The sequence below is a fragment of the Oncorhynchus mykiss genome, chromosome 17, assembly GCF_057628025.1.
Source record: "Oncorhynchus mykiss isolate SJ-2025 chromosome 17, ASM5762802v1, whole genome shotgun sequence".
NCBI lineage: Eukaryota > Metazoa > Chordata > Actinopteri > Salmoniformes > Salmonidae > Oncorhynchus > Oncorhynchus mykiss.
Genome location: NC_143038.1, coordinates 40,712,864 through 40,735,403, shown reverse-complemented (window position 1 = coordinate 40,735,403; position 22,540 = coordinate 40,712,864). Strand labels below are relative to the sequence as shown.

The 22,540-nt window shown below is 44.0% G+C and overlaps 1 protein-coding gene across 4 annotated transcripts in view; it reads right to left on the bottom strand.

Annotated features, from left to right (window-relative positions):
* nramp-alpha (natural resistance associated macrophage protein alpha) overlaps positions 1-18,717 on the bottom strand; it is a 49,278-nt gene extending 30,561 nt beyond the window's left edge. The window contains exons 1-2 of one of the 4 annotated variants that reach the window (XM_021567394.3): positions 18,543-18,717; positions 1,902-2,018 (exon numbers count right to left, since the gene is read on the bottom strand). In XM_021567394.3, coding sequence (XP_021423069.2) covers positions 1,902-1,932 — 31 coding nt within the window. In that variant the 5' untranslated portion in view covers positions 1,933-2,018; positions 18,543-18,717. 4 annotated transcript variants of the gene reach the window in all.
* Positions 18,718-22,540: the final 3,823 nt, after the last annotated feature.

Genomic DNA, 22,540 nt, shown 5'->3' with positions numbered 1-22,540 from the left:
TCATGCCAGCCAGGTAGGCTATACTCCTGTTGTAAAGAGAAGCAATGTGCTTAATATTAGGAAATTTGAGAAATAAATATAGTAGGCCTAGCTTATAGAAAGCTGATGGGATCTTCTTTTTAATAGAGGCAATCTCACTGTTTTCTCACGCAATTGCATAGCCTATTGAAATGTTGCGCAACATGAGCTCATGGGCTCTCATGAAGTGTTTGATTCGATTTTCGAATACATTTGCATCGATGTCAGAGTGTTTAGAGGGACAATAGAGTGCTGAGTACCAGGCAGTTAGCATGTTTGGTAGGCTACTAATGACCATCAGCAGCATCAGAGCTTGGAGAAGACTAATTACCATGACTAAACGGTCAAGTGGAATTTGACTGCAGTCATGACTCGTGACCGCCGGTGTGGCGGTATTATAGACACGCCAAACATAACGTTTTGCATTGTTGCCAAAAAGTTCAATTTTGGTTTAATCTGACCAGAGCACCTTCTTCCACATGTTTGGTGTGTCTCCCAGGTGGCTTGTGGCAAACTTTAAACAACACTTTTTATGGATATCTTTAAGAAATGGCTTTCTTCTTGCCACTCTTCCATAAAGGCCAGATTTGTGCAATATACGACTGATTGTTGTCCTATGGACAGAGTCTCCCACCTCAGCTGTAGATCTCTGCAGTTCATCCAGAGTGATCATGGGCCTCTTGGCTGCATCTCTGATCAGTCTTCTCCTTGTATGAGCTGAAGGTTTAGAGGGACGGCCAAGTCTTGGTAGATTTGCAGTGGTCTGATACTCCTTCTATTTCAATATTATCGCTTGCACAGTGCTCCTTGGGATGTTTAAAGGTTGGGAAATATTTTTGTATCCAAATCCGGCTTTAAACTTCTTCACAACAGTATCTCGGACCTGCCTGGTGTGTTCCTTGTTCTTCATGATGCTCTCTGCGCTTTTAACGGACCTCTGAGACTATCACAGTACAGGTGCATTTATACGGAGACTTGATTACACACAGGTGGATTGTATTTATCATCATTAGTCATTTAGGTCAACATTGGATCATTCAGAGATCCTCACTGAACTTCTGGAGAGAGTTTGCTGCACTGAAAGTAAAGGGGCTGAATAATTTTGCACGCCCAATTTTTCAGTTTTTGATTTATTTTGAAATACCCAATAAATGTCGTTCCACTTCATGATTGTGTCCCACTTGTTGTTGATTCTTCACAAAAAAATACAGTTTTATATCTTTATGTTTGAAGCCTGAAATGTGGCAAAAGGTCGCAAAGTTCAAGGGGGCCGAATACTTTCGCAAGGCACTGTATATGCGTATTCTAGCATCTTGCCCTAGCATCTTGCCCTGACAAAATATCCCGTTTATTTTGGGAACGTTATTTTTCCAAAAATGAAAATACTGCCCCCTAGTCACAAGAGGTGCTTGCCATAACAAATGGGGTTGAATACTTGACTCAAGACATTTTAGCTTTTCCACTTTGACATTATGGGGTAATGTATGTTGGCCAATCAAAATAGAATAATTTTTAAATTCAGGCTGTAACAAAAAAATGTGGAAAAAGTCAAGTGGTGTGAATACTTTCTGAAGGCACTGTAAGTGAATCTATTGTGTGCACTTTAGAAGAGAGTTACCACTCCCACTACCAAGCTTCTCGTTGTAGTGCAGGACGTTTTTGCAAAAGCATTTCTATATTCTAGAACAATGTGTGAATCTCACATTGTCTTGTAAAAAAGGTCTTGGACCGAAATGTTAACAATAAATGAGTTTTAGTAAAGCAATTCTACAATTCTATGTATTGTGTAGGCAGGCATAGGGCCTATAGTGCACCATCTGTGCTGAGCTGACCACAGTAAGGCGTAGGAGTGAGTGTGTCGTGCTTCTGTTATCATAAGTTACCTTCCTGGTCTGCTTCCCGCGCTGTCTTCATTAGGGTGGGGTGGGGTTAAAGGGGGGCCCGAGGGGAGGGGGAGCTCTGTAAACGCAGGGACTGGAGATCTGTCTGGAAACAGACAACTGAAATTAAAACAAAAATATTAAGAAAAATATAATTTCAAACACTGCACATGACCACTTCCCTCATATTAGCCTAATAGTGAGAACATAACAAAAGCCTTGAATTGACCTCAATATGGTCACCATGGTTAGAATACATCTTATTCAGTACTTCCCTCAATGTGAAGTCAACAAAAAACCCCTGACCTCATTTACACAGTACAGCTTTACAAATGCCCATACAAGAGATATCAGAAGACCCTTGGGTCGTCGTTCCACCTCAAAAAGCATGAGAGGTTTTTGACAACCACCATCTTAGATCGACACGATTAGCACTCATGAAAGATTTTGCAGAAATAGAATTTGAACCCTGAGAAATTAAGCTAATTCATTGAAACCAAATTGCCCATTTCAAATTTAGAGGATTCAGATAATATTAAATAAATATATCCGATTTGGACCAAACTTCTTCCTACCAGTGAGTAAGACATGAGGGGGAAAAACAAAACAAAACAAAAGCCACTCAGACCCCTCATGCCAATCACAAACTAAAAACCTGTAGGATTATACAGTATCAGTTCTTGACTTTTGACAAGTAGTAAGAAGCTGTGGCTTGGAGTATTGCTTCTACATACAGTACCATGTAATGTATTCCCTGTGAATCAGGTGATTTTTTACTTTATTTTTCACATGTTCAGAGAAATTAGGTCATCGACGTTTGCATTATTTACCATAAAGTAGTGGGAAAGTACCAAATTCAGACCACTAGTTGCCGCTGTTCCTGCTATACCACCAAACTCTTAAATCCATTTTGCTGGTTTCTTGTGTTTAAATAGATAACATTTTCATTGCAACTTTGGGTAGAAAACCAATAGATTGTGTGGTCATCCTCACAAATCAAGCCAGTCCTCCAGGAAAGCAATTCACTTTGTCCTAATCGCAACCTAACGCTTCAGCCCAACTCTCCTTGAATAGTCCCCACAAGTGCTGGGTGATTGTGACAAAACTGGCACTTGACTAAGGTTGCACATTTTGTGGACTATTCACAGGTGGAAACTTTCCGTGGGATTTTTTTTTTTTTTTACCACTCCACAAATTTCTTGTTTAACAAACTATAGTTTTGGCAAGTTGGTTAGGACATCTACTTTGTGCACGACAGAAGTAATTTTTCCCCAAAAAATTTACAGACAGATTATTTCACTCACTTATAATTCTCTGTATCACAATTCCAGTGGGTCAGAAGTTTACATACACATATTTGACTGTGCCTTTAAACAGCTTGGAAAATTCCAGAAAATTATGTCATGGCTTTAGAAGCTTCTGATAGGCTAATTGACATCATTTGAGTCAATTGGAGGTGTACGTATGGATGTATTTGAAGGCCTACCCTACCAAACTCAGTGCCTCTTTGCTTGACATTATGGGAAAAATCAAAAGAAATCAGCCAAGACCTCAAAACATGTTAGACCTCCACAAGTCTGGTTCATCCATGGGAGCAATTTCCAAATGCCTGAAGGTACCACCTTCATCTGTATAAACAACAGTACGCAAGTATAAACACCATGGGACCACGCAGCCGTCATACCGCTCAGGAAGGAGACGCATTCTGTCTCCTAGAGATGAACAGACTTTGGTGCGAAAAGTGCAAATCAATCCCAGGATAACAGCAAAATACCTTGTGAAGATGCTGGAGGCAACGGGTACAAAAGTATCTATATCCACAGTAAAACAAGTCCTATATCAACATAACCCGCAAGGCCGCTCAGCAAGGAAGAAGCCACTGCTCCAAAACTGCCATAAAAAAGCCAGACTACGGTTTGCAAATGCACATGGGACAAAGATTGTACTTTTTGGAGAAATGTCCTCTGGTCTGATGAAGCCATAATGACCCTGTTTGGAGGAAAAAGGGGGAGGCTTGCAAGCCGAAGAACACCATCTCAACCGTGAAGCACGGGGGTGAGAGTTTCATGTTGTGGAGGTACTTTGCTGCAGGAGGGACTGGTACACTTCACAAAATAGATGGCATCATGAGGAAGGACAATTGTGGATACAGTGCCTTGCGAAAGTATTCGGCCCCCTTGAACTTTGCGACCTTTTGCCACATTTCAGGCTTCAAACATAAATATATAAAACCGTATTTTTTTGAGAAGAATCAACAACAAGTGGGACACAATCATGAAGTGGAACGACATTTATTGGATATTTCAAACTTTTTTAACAAATCAAAAACTGAAAAATTGGGCGTGCAAAATTATTCAGCCCCTTTACTTTCAGTGCAGCAAACTCTCTCCAGAAGTTCAGTGAGGATCTCTGAATGATCCAATGTTGACTTAAATGACTGATGATAAATACAATCCACCTGTGTGTAATCAAGTCTCCGTATAAATGCACCTGCACTGTGATAGTCTCAGAGGTCCGTTAAAAGCGCAGAGAGCATCATGAAGAACAAGGAACACACCAGGCAGGTCCGAGATACTGTTGTGAAGAAGTTTAAAGCCGGATTTGGATACAAAAAGATTTCCCAAGCTTTAAACAAGGAAGCACTGTGCAAGCGATAATATTGAAATGGAAGGAGTATCAGACCACTGCAAATCTACCAAGACCTGGCCGTCCCTCTAAACTTTCAGCTCATACAAGGAGAAGACTGATCAGAGATGCAGCCAAGAGGCCCATGATCACTCTGGATGAACTGCAGAGATCTACAGCTGAGGTGGGAGACTCTGTCCATAGGACAACAATCAGTCGTATATTGCACAAATCTGGCCTTTATGGAAGAGTGGCAAGAAGAAAGCCATTTCTTAAAGATATCCATAAAAAGTGTTGTTTAAAGTTTGCCACAAGCCACCTGGGAGACACACCAAACATGTGGAAGAAGGTGCTCTGGTCAGATGAAACCAAAATTGAACTTTTTGGCAACAATGCAAAACGTTATGTTTGGCGTAAAAGCAACACAGCTCATCACCCTGAACACACCATCCCCACTGTCAAACATGGTGGTGGCAGCATCATGGTTTGGGCCTGCTTTTCTTCAGCAGGGACAGGGAAGATGGTTAAAATTGATGGGAAGATGGATGGAGCCAAATACAGGACCATTCTGGAAGAAAACCTGATGGAGTCTGCAAAAGACCTGAGACTGGGACAGAGATTTGTCTTCCAACAAGACAATGATCCAAAACATAAAGCAAAATCTACAATGGAATGGTTCAAAAATAAACATATCCAGGTGTTTGAATGGCCAAGTCAAAGTCCAGACCTGAATCCAATCGAGAATCTGTGGAAAGAACTGAAAACTGCTGTTCACAAATGCTCTCCATCCAACCTCACTGAGCTCGAGCTGTTTTGCAAGGAGTGAGCAAAACTGATAGAGACATACCTACAGCTGTAATCGCAGCAAAAGGTGGCGCTACAAAGTATTAACTTAAGGGGGCTGAATAATTTTGCACGCCCAATTTTTCAGTTTTTGATTTGTTAAAAAAGTTTGAAATATCCAATAAATGTCGTTCCACTTCATGATTGTGTCCCACTTGTTGTTGATTCTTCACAAAAAAATACAGTTTTATATCTTTATGTTTGAAGCATGAAATGTGGCAAAAGGTCACAAAGTTCAAGGGGGCCAAATACTTTCGCAAGGCACTGTATATTGAAGCAACATCTCAAGACATCAGTTAAAGTTAAAGCTTGGTCGCAAATGGGTCTTCCAAATGAACAATGACCCCAAGCATACTTCCAACGTTGTGGCAAAATAGCTTAAGGACAACAAAGTCAAGGTATTGGAGTGGCCATCACAAAGCCCTGACCTCAACCCTATTGAAGTGTGGGCAAAACTGAAAAAGTGTAAGCAATCAAGGAGGCCTACAAACCTGACTCAGTTACACCCACTCTGTCAGGAGCCCAAATTATTGTGGGAAGCATGTGGAAGGCTACCCGAAACGTTTGGCTGAAGTTAAACAATTTAAAGGCAATTTAAATGCTACCAAATACTAATTGAGTGTATGTAAACTTCTGACTCACTGGAAATGTTATGAAAGAAATAAAAGCTGAAATAAATCATGTTCTCTACTATTATTCTCTACTAGGAATGGTGAAAAACTGAGTTTAAATGTATTTGGCTAAGGTGTTTGTCAACTTCCGACTTCTGCAAATTAATATTAATAGCATTTAAATGTAGATTTTCTTTGCATTGGATATATTTACCCTATCATATGGAGACAGAAACAGAAACATTTTACCTTATCAGAAAAATCAATACACAGAAGTATATTTTTTTTAACCTGCCAATTTAGTTAAGAAATTCATGTTAGCAGGCAATATTAACTAGGGAAATTGTGTCACTTCTGTATGCAACAGTTTGGGGGCGCCTGGCTCATTGCAAACTAATTTGCCAGAATTTTACATAATTATGACATAACATTGAAGGTTGTGCAATGTAACAGCAATATTTAGACTTAGGGATGCCACCCGTTCGATAAAATACGGAACGGTTCTGTATTTTACCTAAAGAATCAACGTTTTGTTTTTGAATAGTTTCCGGATTTTACCATATTAATGACCAAAGGCTCGTATTTCTGTGTTTATTATATTATAATTAAGTCTATGATTTGATATTTGAGAGAGCAGTCTGACTGAGTGGTGGCAGGCAGCAGCAGGCTAGTAAGCATTCATTCAAACTTTATTGCGTTTGCCAGCTGCTCTTAGCAACTCTTGAATCACAGTGCTGTTTATGACTTCAAGCCTATCAACTCCTTAGATTAGGCTGGCAATACTAAAGTGTCTATTAGAACATCCAATAGTCAAAGGTATATGAAATACAAATGGTATATAGAGTGAAATAGTCTACGCGTCATAATTCCTATAATATATACAACCTAAAACTTCTTAAATGAGATCATTGAAGAACTGGGAATATTTTACCACCAGCTTTGAAATGTTCTCATGTTCTGAGCAAGGAACTTAAACATTATATTTTTTACATGGCACATTTGCACTTTTACTTTCTTCTCCAACACTGTGTTTTTGCATTATTTAAACCAAATTGAGCATGTTTCATCATTTATTTGAGACTAAATTGATTTTATTTATGTATTATATTAAGTTTAAAAAGTTCTCATTGTTCAAAGATTTCAATATTGGTTTCCTCAGAACAGAGAATCTTGTTTCTCAAGATCTGAGAGTCCTTCAGGTGCCTATTGGCAAACCGGGCTGTAGTGTACCTTTTACTGATGAGTGGCTTCCATCTGGCCACTCTACCATAAAGGCCTGATTGGTGGAATGCTGCAGAGATTGTTGTCCTTCTGGAAGGTGTGTGTGTCTTTCCAAATCATGTTCAATCAATAGAATTTAACACAGGTGGACTCCAAGTTGTAGAAACATCAAGGATGATCAATGGAAACAGGATGCATTGGAGCTCAATTTATAGTCTCATAGCAAAGGGTCCGAATACATATGTAAAAAAGGTGTCTGTTTATTTTTATGAATTAGTTTTCACTTTATCATGGTGTATTGTGTTTAGATTGATGAGGAAAAAATTATGTATAATAATGTTACAAAACTTGGAAAAGGGGATGGGGTCTGAATACACTATGTTTGACCAGTAGTATGAAGCTGCGGCTTGTAGTATTGCTTCTCCATTCTATGTAATGTGTTCCCTGTTCAGAGAGAATAATTGAAGTCACTTATATTGTTTACCATGAAGTAGTGCGGAAACCCCAGGTTTTGTTCACAATGCAGCTGTTACCGCAATACCGCCAGTCTTTTATATATTTTGCAGGTCTCGTGTTAATTAAATAGATCACAACATATTCTTTGCAACTTTGTGTAGAAAACCAATAGATTTGCCTCATGATGAAAAACAATTGTGTGGTCATCCTCACAATTCAAGCCAGTCCTCCATGAAAGAAAATCAGTTTGTTGGTCTTTTATGCTTAATCTGTGTCTAGGAAACCACCCCTTTGTGTGTAGTTCTCTCTTCAAGAAAGGTCTGGATTAGTTATTGTTAGACCATTCCTGTTGAACAAGCAAACCATTAGGCTTTAGTTCTAATGGTTTCAATGGTATGGTCTGTAATGATCATCAATGGTAAAAGTTCCAAACACACTGTGTATTGATTTGCAATTTTAATGGTTTTGGGTTGCGTTGGGTTTAATGGTAAATGTCACTAATCACAATAGATAGAGCTGTTTCCTGATCATTTCATTTTCTTTTATTTTTAAATGAGACTTCCATGCAATTATTTATTTTATTAAGGTTATTACAACATTGTAGTCCCAACATTGTAGTCCCTTGCCCATTTCTTAATCAATATTTTGGGCTTATAGGAAAAGTCTTCATATGAGAATTGCATAGGGATAGCCCCCTAAGAGAGCAGGGTGATTCTCATGAATTCAGTTGTAAAGAGCGACTGCCCCTAAAAAGAAACTAATCCCTTTGAAAACGGTCTATGTGGGATTGACGAGTCAAACATTTATTCTGGTGTCAAAATTGACTACAAAGTGTAAATAGGATCATTTTTATCAAAGCCAGTCTAGTCTAAAACTGAGTTTGGAACCTCAGTGTGTCACACTGACAGGAGTGCTCAAAAGAAAAGACAACAAATAAGGTTGGGCTTGGATTATAATTGTCAACGAATCATGCTTTGTTTTGCCTGAATGCCAAGCGTCATGTCTGAAGGAAACCTGGCACCATCCCTATGGTGAAGCATGGTGGTGGCAGCATCATGCTGTGGGGATATTTTTCAGCGACGTGGACTGGGAGACTAGTCAGGATCGAGGGAAAGCTGAACGGAGCAAAGTACCAAGAGATTCTTGATGAAAACCTGCTCCAGAGCACTCAGCACCTCAGACTGGGGCAAAGGTTCACCTTCCAACAGGACACCCAGCAAAGACAATCCAGGAGTGACTTCAGGACAAGTCTCAATGTCCTTAAGTGGCCGAGCCCAGAGCCCGGACTTGAACCCAATCGAACATCTCGGGAGAGACCTGAAAATAGTTGTGCAGCGACGCTCTCCATCCAACCTGACAGAGCTTGAGAGGCTCTGCAGAGAAGAACGGCAGAAACTCCCCAAATACAAGTGTGCCAAGCTTGTAGTGTCATACCCAAGAAGACTCGAGGCTGTAATCGCTGTCAAAGGTGTTTCAAAAAAGTACTGAATATAGGACCGAATACTTATGCAAATGTGATAAATGTTATTATTTATTTGCCAACATTTGTTGTTTTTTTTTTTATAACTTTTTGCTTTGTCATTATGGGGTATTGTATATTGAGATATAATAAAAAACAAACAATTGAATCCATTTTAGAATAAGGCTGTAATACTTTTCAACTATTAACTTGGTCAGGCCCTAAATTAGTGCTAGCAAACTTACAACATTGTTTCCCATGCCAGTGAGCTCCAGACAGACACAACTGTAGGCTATTTGCGCAAGGAAAATGGGTAATCAGGTAGGCCTATTTTATGACATTTCCACCGGATCAGAGTATCACATTTGTTTCCCCTTTCATGGTGAGTGGTTATTGCAAGGGATAGAGCTGGAAACAGTTGAGGAACTATTGTCATTCTCAATGGATGTAAAAATAGACATAATTTACTTGCTGTTTGAGGCGAAGAAAAACTTACTTTGAGAAGCTCCAAAGTGATGCTGAGTTAAGACAATCAGAAATAGTATCAGATCCCCAAATGGGCAAATTTTGGGGCCTAAATTTGCATGCAGGCCAGGCAGCCTAGGTCTCCTTCTCCTTCTCCGCATAATCAAGTGAGTGTCCTTAATCAAAATTGACAGGAGTGCTCAAAACAAAAGACAACAAATAAATTGACAAAAAAAAAGGGGCTTCAGGATCGTCACGGTATTTTTGGGCATTCATATAGCCACCGATAAAATACAATTGTGTTCGTTGTCCTTAGCTTATGCCTGCCCATACCATAACGTTGACATCATTAAACCACTTGTGCGCACACAACACGCCAGACACGTGGTCTGTGGTTGTGAGGCTGGTTGGACGTAGTGCCAAATTCCCTAAAAACGACATTGGAGGCAGCTTAAGGTAGAGAAATGAACATTCAATTATCTGGCAACAGCTCCATGTGGACATTCCTGCAGTCAGCATACCAATTGTACGCTCCCTCAAAACTTGAGACATCTGTGGCATTGTGACGCCTGACAAACTGCACGTTTTAGCGTGGCCTTTTATTGTCCCCAGCACAAGGTAATGATTATGCTTTTTAATTAGCTTCTTGATAATCCATCCAACTGACAGGTGTGGCATATCTTGGCAAAGTAGAAATGTTCACTAATAGGGATTTAAACAAATCAGAACATTTGAGAGAAATAAGCTTTTTATTTTATCTCAGCTCATAAAACATGGGACCAACACTATACATGTTGCATTTATATTTTCATTCAGTGTATGCTGAATGTATCAACAAAAATAACCAAACAAAACTGTCATGTATTGTCATATTATGTCTTGTTCCTGTTCTTTCTCTTCACTCCGTCTCCCTCTGCTGGTCGTATTAGGTTACCTTCTCTTCCCCTCCTTCCCCCAGCTGCTCCTCATCTTCTCTAACTACCTCGTTCACCCTTTTCCCACCTGTTCCCTTTTTTCCCTCTGATTAGGTCTCTATTTCTCTCTCTGTTCCTGCTTCTGTCTTTGTCAGATTCTCGTTTGAGTTTCTCATGCCAGAACCAAACTATCGTCTCGTTTGCTTCAACCTTGTCCTGTCCTGTCGGAATCTGCCTGTTCATCTGAGGCTACGTGTGATCAGGTACCTCTGTCCTCTACAACCCAGCTATTCTCCTCTGCTGCTAGAAGGGGACTCTAACCCAGCTATTCTCCTCTGCTGCTAGAAGGGGAACTCTTCTGTGATTTTCAGAAGGACTTTATGTTTAATTTGTGTTTTGACATTAAAGGACTATGTTTTTGTTAAACCGCTTTTGGGTCCTCACTCACGTGCATAACAGAAGAATCTGACCAAGAATGGACCCAGCGACTTCGGATCCTCTCCACTCAGCCGTCGAGATCCAGGGAGCGATGCTAGGCAGACACGAGCAGGAATTGTCTGCTGCTCAACATGCCGTTGAGACCCTGGCCGCCCAAGTCTCCAACCTCACAGAACAGATTCACCATCTCCGCCTCGATCCACCGGCCACTTCCAGAGCTTTCGAATCTCCGGAGCCCAGAATCAATAACCCGCCGTGTTACTCTGGGGAGCCCACTGAATGCCGCTCGTTCCTCACCCAGTGTGATAGTGTTTTCTCTCCAGCCCAACACTTACTCCAGGAGCACAGCTCGTATCGCCTACGTCATATCTCTCCTTACTGGACGGGCTCGTGAGTGAGGCACGGCAATCTGGGAGGCGAGGGCTGAGTGTACTAACCAGTATCAGGACTTTAAGGAGGAGATGATACGGGTTTTTGATCGTTCTGTTTTTGGGGAGGAGGCTTCCAGGGTCCTGTCTTCCCTATGTCAAGGTAATCGATCCATAACAGATTACTCTATTGAGTTTCGCACTCTTGCTGCCTCCAGTGACTGGAACGAGCCGGCTTTGCTCGCTCGTTTTCTGGAGGGTCTCCGCGCGGAGGTAAAGGATGAGATTCTCTCCCGGGAGGTTCCTTCCAGCGTGGATTCCTTGATTGAACTCGCTATTCGCATAGAGCGACGGGTTGATCTTCGTCACCGAGCTCGTGGAAAGGAGCTCGCGTTCTCCGTTGCCCCCCTCTCCGCATCACTACCATCTTCCTCCGCCGGCTCGGGTGCTGAGCCTATGCAGCTGGGGGGTATCCACATCTCAACTAAGGAGAGGGAACGGAGAATCACCAACCGCCTCTCTCTATTGCGGTTCCGCTGGTCATTTTGTCACTTCATGTCCAGTAAAAGCCAGAGCTCATCAGTAAGCGGAGGGCTACTGGTGAGCGCTACTACTCTGGTCTCTCCTTCAAGATCCTGCACTACCTTGTCGGTCCATCTACGCTGGACCGGTTCGTCAGCTTCCTGCAGTGCCTTGATAGACTCTGGGGCGGAGGGCTGTTTTATGGACGAGACCTGGGCTCGGGAACATGACATTCCTCTCAGACAGTTAAGGAAGGCCACGGCCTTGTTCGCTTTGGATGGTAGTTCTCTCCCCAGGATTCAGCGTGAGACGCTACCTTTAACCCTCACTGTCTCTGGTAATCATAGCGAAACCCTTTTTTAATTTTTCGTTCACCTTTTACACCTGTTGTTTTGGGCCATCCCTGGCTAGTTTGTCATAATCCTTCTATTAATTGGTCTAGTAATTCTATCCTCTCCTGGAACGTCTCTTGTCATGTGAAATGTTTAATGTCTGCTATCCCTCCTGTTTCCTCTGTCTCTTCTTCACAGGAGGAGCCTGGTGATTTGACAGGGGTGCCGGAGGAATATCACGATCTGCGCACGGTGTTCAGTCGGTCCAGGGCCACCTCTCTTCCTCCACACCGGTCGTATGATTGTAGTATTGATCTCCTTCCGGGAACCACTCCCCCCCGGGGTAGACTATACTCTCTGTCGGCTCCCGAACGTAAGGCTCTCGAGGATTATTTGTCTGTAGCTCTTGACGCCGGTACCATAGTCCCCTCCTCCTCTCCCGCCGGAGCGGGTTTTTTTTTTTGTTAAGAAGAAGGACGGGTCCCTGCGCCCCTGCATAGATTATCGAGGGCTGAATGACATAACAGTGAAGAATCGTTATCCGCTTCCTCTTATGTCTTCAGCCTTCGAGATCCTGCAGGGAGCCAGGTTTTTCACTAAGTTGGATCTTCGTAACGCTTACCATCTCGTGCGCATCAGGGAGGGGGACGAGTGGAAGACGGCGTTTAACACTCCGTTAGGGCACTTTGAGTACCGGGTTCTTCCTTTCGGCCTCGCTAACGCTCCAGCTGTCTTTCAGGCATTAGTCAATGACGTCCTGAGAGACATGCTGAACATCTTTGTTTTCGTTTACCTTGACGATATCCTGATTTTTTTCACCGTCACTCCAGATTCATGTTCAGCACGTTCGACGTGTCCTCCAGCGCCTTTTAGAGAATTGTCTTTTTGTGAAGGCTGAGAAGTGCACTTTTCATGCCTCCTCCGTCACATTTCTCGGTTCTGTTATTTCCGCTGAAGGCATTAAGATGGATCCCGCTAAGGTCCAAGCTGTCATTGATTGGCCCGTCCCTAAGTCACTCGTCGAGCTGCAGCGCTTTCTCGGCTTCGCGAATTTCTATCGTCGTTTCATCCGTAATTTCGGTCAGGTGGCAGCTCCTCTCACAGCCCTTACTTCTGTCAAGACGTGCTTTAAGTGGTCTGTTTCCGCCCAGGGGGCTTTTGATCTCCTCAAGAATCGTTTTACATCCGCACCTATCCTTGTTACACCTGACGTCTCTAGACAGTTCGTTGTCGAGGTTGACGCGTCAGAGGTGGGCGTGGGAGCCATTCTTTCTCAGCGCTCCCTCTCTGACGACAAGGTCCACCCTTGCGCGTATTTTTCTCATCGCCTGTCGCCGTCGGAACGTAACTATGATGTGGGAAACCGCGAACTGCTCGCCATCCGCTTAGCCCTAGGCGAATGGCGACAGTGGTTGGAGGGGGCGACCGTTCCTTTTGTCGTTTGGACTGACCATAGGAACCTTGAGTACATCCGTTCTGCCAAACGACTTAATGCGCGTCAGGCTCGTTGGGCGCTGTTTTTCGCTCGTTTCGAGTTCGTGATTTCTTATCGTCCGGGCTCTAAGAACACCAAGCCTGATGCTTTATCTCGTCTCTTCAGTTCTTCAGTAGCCTCCACTGACCCCGAGGGGATTCTCCCTGAGGGGCGTGTTGTCGGGTTGACTGTCTGGGGAATTGAGAGGCAGGTAAAGCAAGCGCTCACTCACACTCCATCGCCGCGCGCTTGTCCTAGGAACCTTCTTTTCGTTCCCGTTCCTACTCGTCTGGACGTTCTTCAGTGGGCTCACTCTGCCAAGTTAGCCGGCCACCCCGGCGTTCGGGGTACGCTTGCTTCCATTCGCCAGCGTTTTTGGTGGCCCACCCGGGAGCATGACACGCGTCGTTTTGTGGCTGCTTGTTCGGTCTGCAAGCAGACTAAGTCCGGTAACTCCCCTCCTGCCGGCCGTCTCAGACCGCTTCCCATTCCCTCTCGACCGTGGTCTCACATCGCCTTAGATTTTATCACCGGACTGCCTTCGTCAGCGGGGAAGACTGTTATTCTTACGGTTGTCGATAGGTTCTCTAAGGCGGCTCATTTTATTCCCCTCGCTAAGCTCCCTTCTGCTAAAGAAACGGCACAAATCATCATCGAGAATGTTTTCAGAATTCATGGCCTTCCGTCAGACGTCGTTTCGGACAGGGGTCCGCAATTCACGTCTCAATGTTGGAGGGAGTTTTGCCGTTTGATTGGGGCTTCCGTCAGTCTCTCTTCCGGCTTTCACCCCCAGTCTAACGGTCAAGCAGAACGGGCCAATCAGACTATTGGTCGCATCTTACGCAGTCTTTCTTTTCGTAACCCTGCGTCTTGGTCAGAACAGCTCCCCTGGGCAGAATACGCCCACAACTCGCTTCCTTCGTCTGCGACCGGGCTATCTCCTTTTCAGAGTAGCCTCGGGTACCAGCCTCCGCTGTTCTCGTCTCAGTTCGCCGAGTCCAGCGTCCCCTCCGCTCAGGCTTTTGTCCAACGTTGCGAGCGCACCTGGAAGAGGGTCAGGTCTGCACTTTGCCGTTATAGGGTGCAGACTGTGAGAGCCGCTAATAAGCGTAGAACTAAGAGTCCTAGATATTGTCGCGGTCAGAGAGTTTGGCTCTCCACTCAGAACCTTCCCCTTAAGACAGCTTCTCGCAAGTTGACCCCGCGGTTCATTGGTCCGTTCCGTATTTCTCAGATCATTAATCCTGTCGCAGTGCGACGACTTCTTCCGCGATATCTTCATCGCGTCCACCCGGTCTTCCATGTCTCCTGTGTTAAGCCCGTTCTTCGCGCCCCCGCTCGTCTTCCACCCCCCCCATCCTTGTCGAGGGTGCACCTATCTACAGGGTCCGTAAGATATTGGACATGCGTCCTCGGGGCCGTGGTCCTCAGTACCTAGTGGATTGGGAGGGGTACGGTCCTGAGGAAAGGAGTTGGGTTCCCTCTCGGGACGTGCTGGACCGTTCGCTGATCGATGATTTCCTCCGTTGCCACCAGGTTTCCTCCTCGAGTGCGCCAGGAGGCGCTCGGTGAGTGGGGGGGTACTGTCATGTATTGTCATATTATGTCTTGTTCCTGTTCTTTCTCTTCACTCCGTCTCCCTCTGCTGGTCGTATTAGGTTACCTTCTCTTCCCCTCCTTCCCCCAGCTGCTCCTCATCTTCTCTAACTACCTCGTTCACCCTTTTCCCACCTGTTCCCTTTTTTCCCTCTGATTAGGTCTCTATTTCTCTCTCTGTTCCTGCTTCTGTCTTTGTCAGATTCTCGTTTGAGTTTCTCATGCCAGAACCAAACTATCGTCTCGTTTGCTTCAACCTTGTCCTGTCCTGTCGGAATCTGCCTGTTCATCTGAGGCTACGTGTGATCAGGTACCTCTGTCCTCTACAACCCAGCTATTCTCCTCTGCTGCTAGAAGGGGACTCTAACCCAGCTATTCTCCTCTGCTGCTAGAAGGGGAACTCTTCTGTGCTTTTCAGAAGGACTTTATGTTTCATTTGTGTTTTGACATTAAAGGACTCTGTTTTTGTTAAACCGCTTTTGGGTCCTCACTCACGTGCATAACAAAAACATTCTAGATGACAAATTATGTTAATTTAACGGTAAATGTAGGTTACTACTGGTGATACTGGTGTGCCATCCCTGCGGCCTCCATAATGGATTAGTCCACTTAGACAGGTGACTTGTGTGCCATATATAAAAATAATTTATTTGCCACTGCTCGACTAAAAAAAAAATCTTGCTTGACCAACAGCCTATCGTCCAAACAATCGACTAAATGTGGTCAGCCCTAATGGGTAGGAATAAGTTTGGTCCCAAATCAGATGTTAGGTAATAGAATTATTTAATATTATCTGAATCCTATAAATAAAAAATGGCCAATGTGTGCAATTCTTAATTTCTTTGAGATCAAATTAAATTTCAACAAAATAATGTTTCAAGAATGCCTATTTTACTTGGTTCTAACTACAGAAACAACTTCAGAACAATCTGAGATGGTGGGTGTCATGGCATGCTGAAATGACATGGAACGACTCCCTATCCATTGTCAACCTTGGACTTACACCCCAATCAATGTAAATCAAATTAAATTGTATAGCACCTGTGTATAGGACTACTCAGTCAAAATTGTCAAATTACCAGTCCCGGTCATTCATTCTTCCCAAGAACAGACGCATGAGACTGAGAAGAATGGAACAGAGTGGGAGCAGTTCTGCTCTCCCCCTAACCTCAGGCCTCTCTCGCCCCCCTCCTCTCTCTCTACCAGACCTAATCTGCAAAAAACAGCTCACTCCATATCTGTCACCTCCCTAACGGAACAAGGACCTTGCACACACACAATCTCTTTTAAAGGTACAACAGCCTAAATTAGGACTGAAGCACAAATCTTTAGGCTACATTCCTCACAAGACAAGGAACAGTTTGACCTAGAAATGCCTCAGAGGGCTGAATGAACAGCGTAGCAACTTTAGAACATCTTATAAAGTTGTTTAAAATGTTATACTAGGCTATAGGCCTTGCCAAAAGATATCGACCATACCGTTATGATAGTTTACACTGAGGTCAGAACGCAATCATGGTTACATTAAGACACTGTGGTGCTGGTGCGAGATATGGGTAAGAAAACATACCTCAATGCAAGGATGGGATATGCCACTGTACCTATATCTACACTACTCCATTGAGAAGATTAAAATGATGAACTAGCAGTATTTCAAACAGTGAAGTTATGTAAGGTATATGTTTGAACCTGCAACCTACACTGCATACATGAGACTAGCCCTTGATCATGACTCTCAGTTCCATTACAGTACACATAAGAGTCATTGGACAAAGGAGTATTTTGTACGGTGGAGTTTTGTAAATAGCGTCGACACTGTCTGAACATTAACACGCATCGCTTACATTACGTTTTTGGAAGCATAAGGCCCTCATCTTTCATATCAGAGTGATATTTAAAAAAAATACATTAAATTGAGACACACCGTTATAGGGTTAGAGTTAGTATTCCCACATGGGCATATATCCATGTTACAGCATGTGTTTACAGAAAACAGACTGTAGACAGATAATTAGCGCAGGTAACAGAAGAAAAATACTGTTGGCTGCAGCTGTGATAAAGCCGGTTAAAACAGTGTACAGTAAGTGTGTTTTGTATTTGTGAAATTGTGATATGAAAGTAAAAGGCTTTATATTTCAAGAACTGTATCGCAATGAATAACCGATTCACGTTTAGATGCAGTATTGGCTGCCAGAGCCAGTCTACTTCTGAAAATGACTTAAGGTCTTTGGACCTTAAACTGGAACTGACAACGATTTAGCAATATTAAATCTTATTCAAATATGTTCATATACACCCCCAGGAAGAATATGACACTTTTTTTTGCACCATTTCTGACAAGCGAGCACTTAGATATGGTCATATTCATCTTTTCATAAATTCATAGAATTAGTCAATAAAACCTAATAAAAACATATTTTTCAAGGACAGAAGTCTACACAGACCGGTGACCCATAGCCAATCAAAGCTGCAATAGGCTTATAGGCTAATAAGGCATTTGTCACACGGGCCTGCCACCATTCCCTTTGAATTGGACTGTGTTCACAGGCAGTAGCGCGACTTCTGATCATTGGAATGCATTCGCCAAAAGCCACAAAATACACCCGAATGAATTTCTGCAAATACAGTGCATTTGGAAAGTATTCAGACCCCTTGACTTTTTACACATTTTGCAAATGTGTATAATATGTACACTCAGACAAGAGTGCTCTGAAATCAGAGTATGAACGCACGCAATATGCATGTCATGGAATAGAGTTAAATACAATCATTTTTTAAAAATTCTTATGAAGTTAGTTTTTAAGCATAAACTGGGAATTCGATTTTTTTTTTTTTACTGATATTATGATTGTGTTTCATATCTGCAAAGTAGTTCAAAGGCTGTCGGTTCCACTTTAAGGAGTAACGGTAACATTGGGCTCCTTAAGAGCACTACTTGGACTACTTGGACACTAGACTATATTTATTTCCTGTAAACTGTTTGATCACATGGGCTCACTTTGACAGTGAGACCCAGTCAAAAACAACTAACGTTAAATAGCAAGCAAGTGGATTAGGAAGGGAGCCAGAAAGTCTAGACATTTCTATGGTTGGCAGCTACTTAAAATGACCAAAAAGTAGACATCAAATGAGTAACGTTACCATAAAGCAGTGAAGAAAGATGTTATCGTGACTTTCGTTTTTTTTTATTAACAGTTAACGTTAACTAGCTAGCCAGCTAACTTTGACCTATCTGGCAAGCAATTAGCCGGTTAAATAGCTGCACAGTTCACAAGTAAAACAACCACTGGAATACATTTTTAAAAAATGTGCCGTCTTACCTGGATATAGCGTGTAAAAAGTATGGTCGTGTAAATGTCATTACATTAAATAACACATAGCTAACGTTAGATAGATGTCGACACAAGCAAGTGCAGTGACACCACTGAGCCAGTAACACAACATCTTCTTTGGTGGGGTTTATCAGTAGTTGGCATCCAACGTTATGGTACATTACTGCCACCTACTGTACTGGAGTGCGGGCCAGAGAAAGTGAGAAACTAAATCCTATCTGCCAGGCCCGTTGCTCTTAAAAAATATCAAATATATAATAACATTCTACTCAATATACTAATTAAACTAATTTCCTGTATCCCCTTTTCCCTCGTACTAGATCTCAGTGTCTCTTTCCCTCTGAAACTGCTCACACTGTATCTGTTTAATGGCAAGAATAACACTTTCCTGTTGGATGCTTTTCTATCACATTTCAGATCTTATTCAACTGGCTGGGTCTCAAGTTTAATTTTGCAAAAAATCGTCTCCTCTCTTCTGTCCCTTACTGCCGTTCTACCCTCCCCAACCTTCCTCTGTACTTGAAATAAATGCCTTAATATATCTATTCCACTGCTCCTGCCATCTCTGCACCATCTCCATATCAGGCTTGTTGCCTTTGCCTTGCTCATTTGGTATTTTATTAGGATCCCCATTAGCTGTTGCAAATGCAGCAGCTACTCTTCCTGGGGTCCACACAAACATGAAACATAATACAGAATGACATAATACAGAACTACATTAGACAAGAACAGCTCAAGGACAGAACTACATACATTTTTAAAAAGGCACACGTACCCTACATATCAATGCATACACACAAACTATCTAGGTCAAAAAGGGGAGAGGCGTTGTGCGTTGGGCGTTGTTGCTTTATTTATTTCTTGAAACCAGGTTTGCTGTTTATTTGAGCAATATGAGATGGAAGGATGTTCCATGCAATAAGGGCTCTATATAATACTGTACGTTTTCTTGAATTTGTTCTGGATTTGGGGACTATGAAAAGACCACTGGTGGCATGTCTGGTGGGATAAGTTTGTGTGTCAGAGCTGTGTGTAAGTTGACTATGCAAACATTTTGGAATTTTCAACACATTAATGTTTCTTATAAAAATAAGAAGTGATGCAGTCAGTCTCTCCTCAACTCCTAGCCAAGAGAGACTGGCATGCATAGTATTAATATTAGCCCCTGATTACAAATAAGAGCAAAATGTGCCGCTCTGTTCTGGGCCAACTGCAACTTAACTAGGTCTTTCCTTGTAGCACTGGACAACACGACTGGACAATAATCAAGATTAGGCAAAACTAGAGCCTGCAGAACTTGCTTTTTGGAGTGTGGTGTCAAAAAAGCAGAGCATCTCTTTATTACGGCTAGACCTCTCCCCATCTTTGCAACCATTGAATCTATATGTTTTGACCATGACAGTTTACAATCTAAGGTAACGCCAAGTAATTTACTCTCCTCAACTTGTTCAACAGTCACACCATTCATTACCATATTCAACTGAGGTCTAGCAGTTAAGGAATGATTTGTACCAAATACAATGATCTTAGTTTTAGAGATGTTCACGACCAGTTTATTACTGGCCATCCATTCCAAAACAGACTGCACCTCTTTGTTAAGGGTTTCAGTGACTTCATTAGCTGTGATTGCTGATGCGAATATGGTTGAATCATCAGCATACATGGACACACATGCTTTGTTTAATGCCAGTGGCAGGCCATTGGTGAAAATAGAAAAGAGTAGAGAGTCTAGAGAGCTGCCCTGCGGTACACCTCACTTTCCATGGTTGACATCAGAGATGCTTCCATTATAGAAAACCCTTTGAGTTCTATTGAGTTCTAGCTTGAAAAGGTTGAAGCTTGAAGAGGTTGAAAAGCCATAGCACTTAAGTTTTTTCAACAACAGGTTATGTTCAATAATATCAAAGTCTGCACTAAAATCTAACAGTACAACTCCCACAATCTTCTTATTATCAATTTCTTTCAACCAATCATCAGTCATTTGTGTCAGTGCAGTACATGTTGAGTGCCATTCTCTATAAGCATGCTGAAAGTCTGTTAATTTGTTTATGAAGAAATAGCATTGTATTTGGTCAAACACAATTTTTTCCAACCGTTTGCTAAGAGCTTGCAGCAAGCTTATAGGTCTGCTGTTAAAAACAGTAAAGGCGGCTTTACCACTCTGGGTAGCGAAATTACTTTGGCTTCCCTCCAGGCCTGAGCACAAATACTTTCCTCTAGGCTCAGATTAAAAATATGACAGATAGGAGTGGCTATAGGATGGTAGCCACTATAGAGTGGCTACCATCCTCAGAAGCTTTCCATCTAAGTTGTCAATGCCAGGAGGTTTGTCATTATTGATCGTTAACAATCATTTTCCCACCGCTCCCACACTAACTTTACAAAATTCAAACTTGCTGTCACACCCTGACCATCGTTTGCTTTGTATGTTTCTATGTTTTGGTTGGTCAGGGTGTGAGCTGGGTGGGCATTCTATGTTACATGTCTAGTTTGTCTATTTCTATGTTTCGGCCTAGTATGGTTCTCAATCAGAGGCAGGTGTCATTAGTTGGCTCTGATTGAGAATCATACTTAGGTAGCCTGGGTTGCACTGTTTGTTTGTGGGTGATTGTCTATGTTAGTGGCTTGTGTCAGCACAGGTCTAATTTGTAGCTTCACGGTCGTCATTTGTTTATTGTTTTGTATGCAGTGTCAGTACTTTCTTTATTAAAGATTTACCATGGACACTTACCACGCCGCATTTTGGTCCGACTCTCCTTCACACCTAGAAAACCGTGACAGAATCACCCACCACAACAGGACCAAGCGGCGTGGTAACGGGCAACAGCAACAGCGGCGCAAAGAGGAATGGACATGGGACGATGTATTGGACGGCAAGGGTTGCTACACCTGGGAGGAGATCCTGGCGGGAAAGGATCGCCTTCCATGGGAACAGGTGGAGGCAGCTAGGAGAGCAGAGGCAGCCGGAGAGAGGAGCCGGCGATATGAGGGAACACGGCTGGCAAGGAAGCCCGAGAGGCAGCCCCAAAAAATTATTGGAGGGGGCACACAGGAGGTGTGGCGAAGCCAGGTAGGAGACCTGCGCCAACTTCCTGTGCTTACCGGGGGGCTGGAGAGACCGGGCAGGCACCGTGTTATGCTGTGAAGCGCACGGTGTCCCCAGTGCGGGTGCACAGCCCGGTGCGGTACATTCCAGCTCCGCGTATCAGCCGGGCTAGAGTGGGCATCGAGCCAAGTGCCATGAAGCCGGCTCTACGCATCTGGTCTCCAGTGCGTCTCCTGGGGCCGACTTACATGGCACCAGCCTTGCGTACGGTGTCCCCGGTTCGCCTGCATAGCCCAGTGCGGGCTATTCCACCTCGCCGCACTGGCAGGGCGACCGGGACCATTCAACCGGGTAAGGTTGGGCAGGCTCGGTGCTCAAGAGCTCCAGTGTGCCTGCACGGACCGGTCTATCCGCCACCACCTCCACGCACCAGCCCTCCGGTGGCAGCCCCCCGCACCAGGCTGTCTCTCCGGCGCATCCTTACAGGTGCTCCCGCCTGCCCAGCGCCGCCTGAGCCACCCGTCTGCCCAGCGCCGCGAGTGCCACCCGTCTGCCCAGCGCCGCCAGTGCCACCCGTCTGCCCAGTGCCACCCGTCTGCCCAGCGCCGCCTGAGCCGCCCGTCTGCCCAGCGCCGCCTGAGCCGCCCGTCTGCCCAGCGCCGCCAGTGCCGCCCGTCTGCCCAGCGCCGTCAGTGCCGCCCGTCTGCCAGGAGCCGCCAGGAGCCGCCAGGAGCCGCCAGTGCCGCCCGTCAGCCAGGGGCCGCCAGTCAGCCAGGGGCCGCCAGTGCCGCAGTCAGCCAGGGGCCGCCAGTGTCGCCCCTCAGCCCAGAGGCGCCAGAGCCCCTCAGCCCAGAGGCGCCAGAGCCCCTCAGCCCAGAGGCGCCAGAGCCCCTGCCCCGCTGCCCCGAGCTGCCGCCCCGCTGTCCCGAGCAGCCGCCCC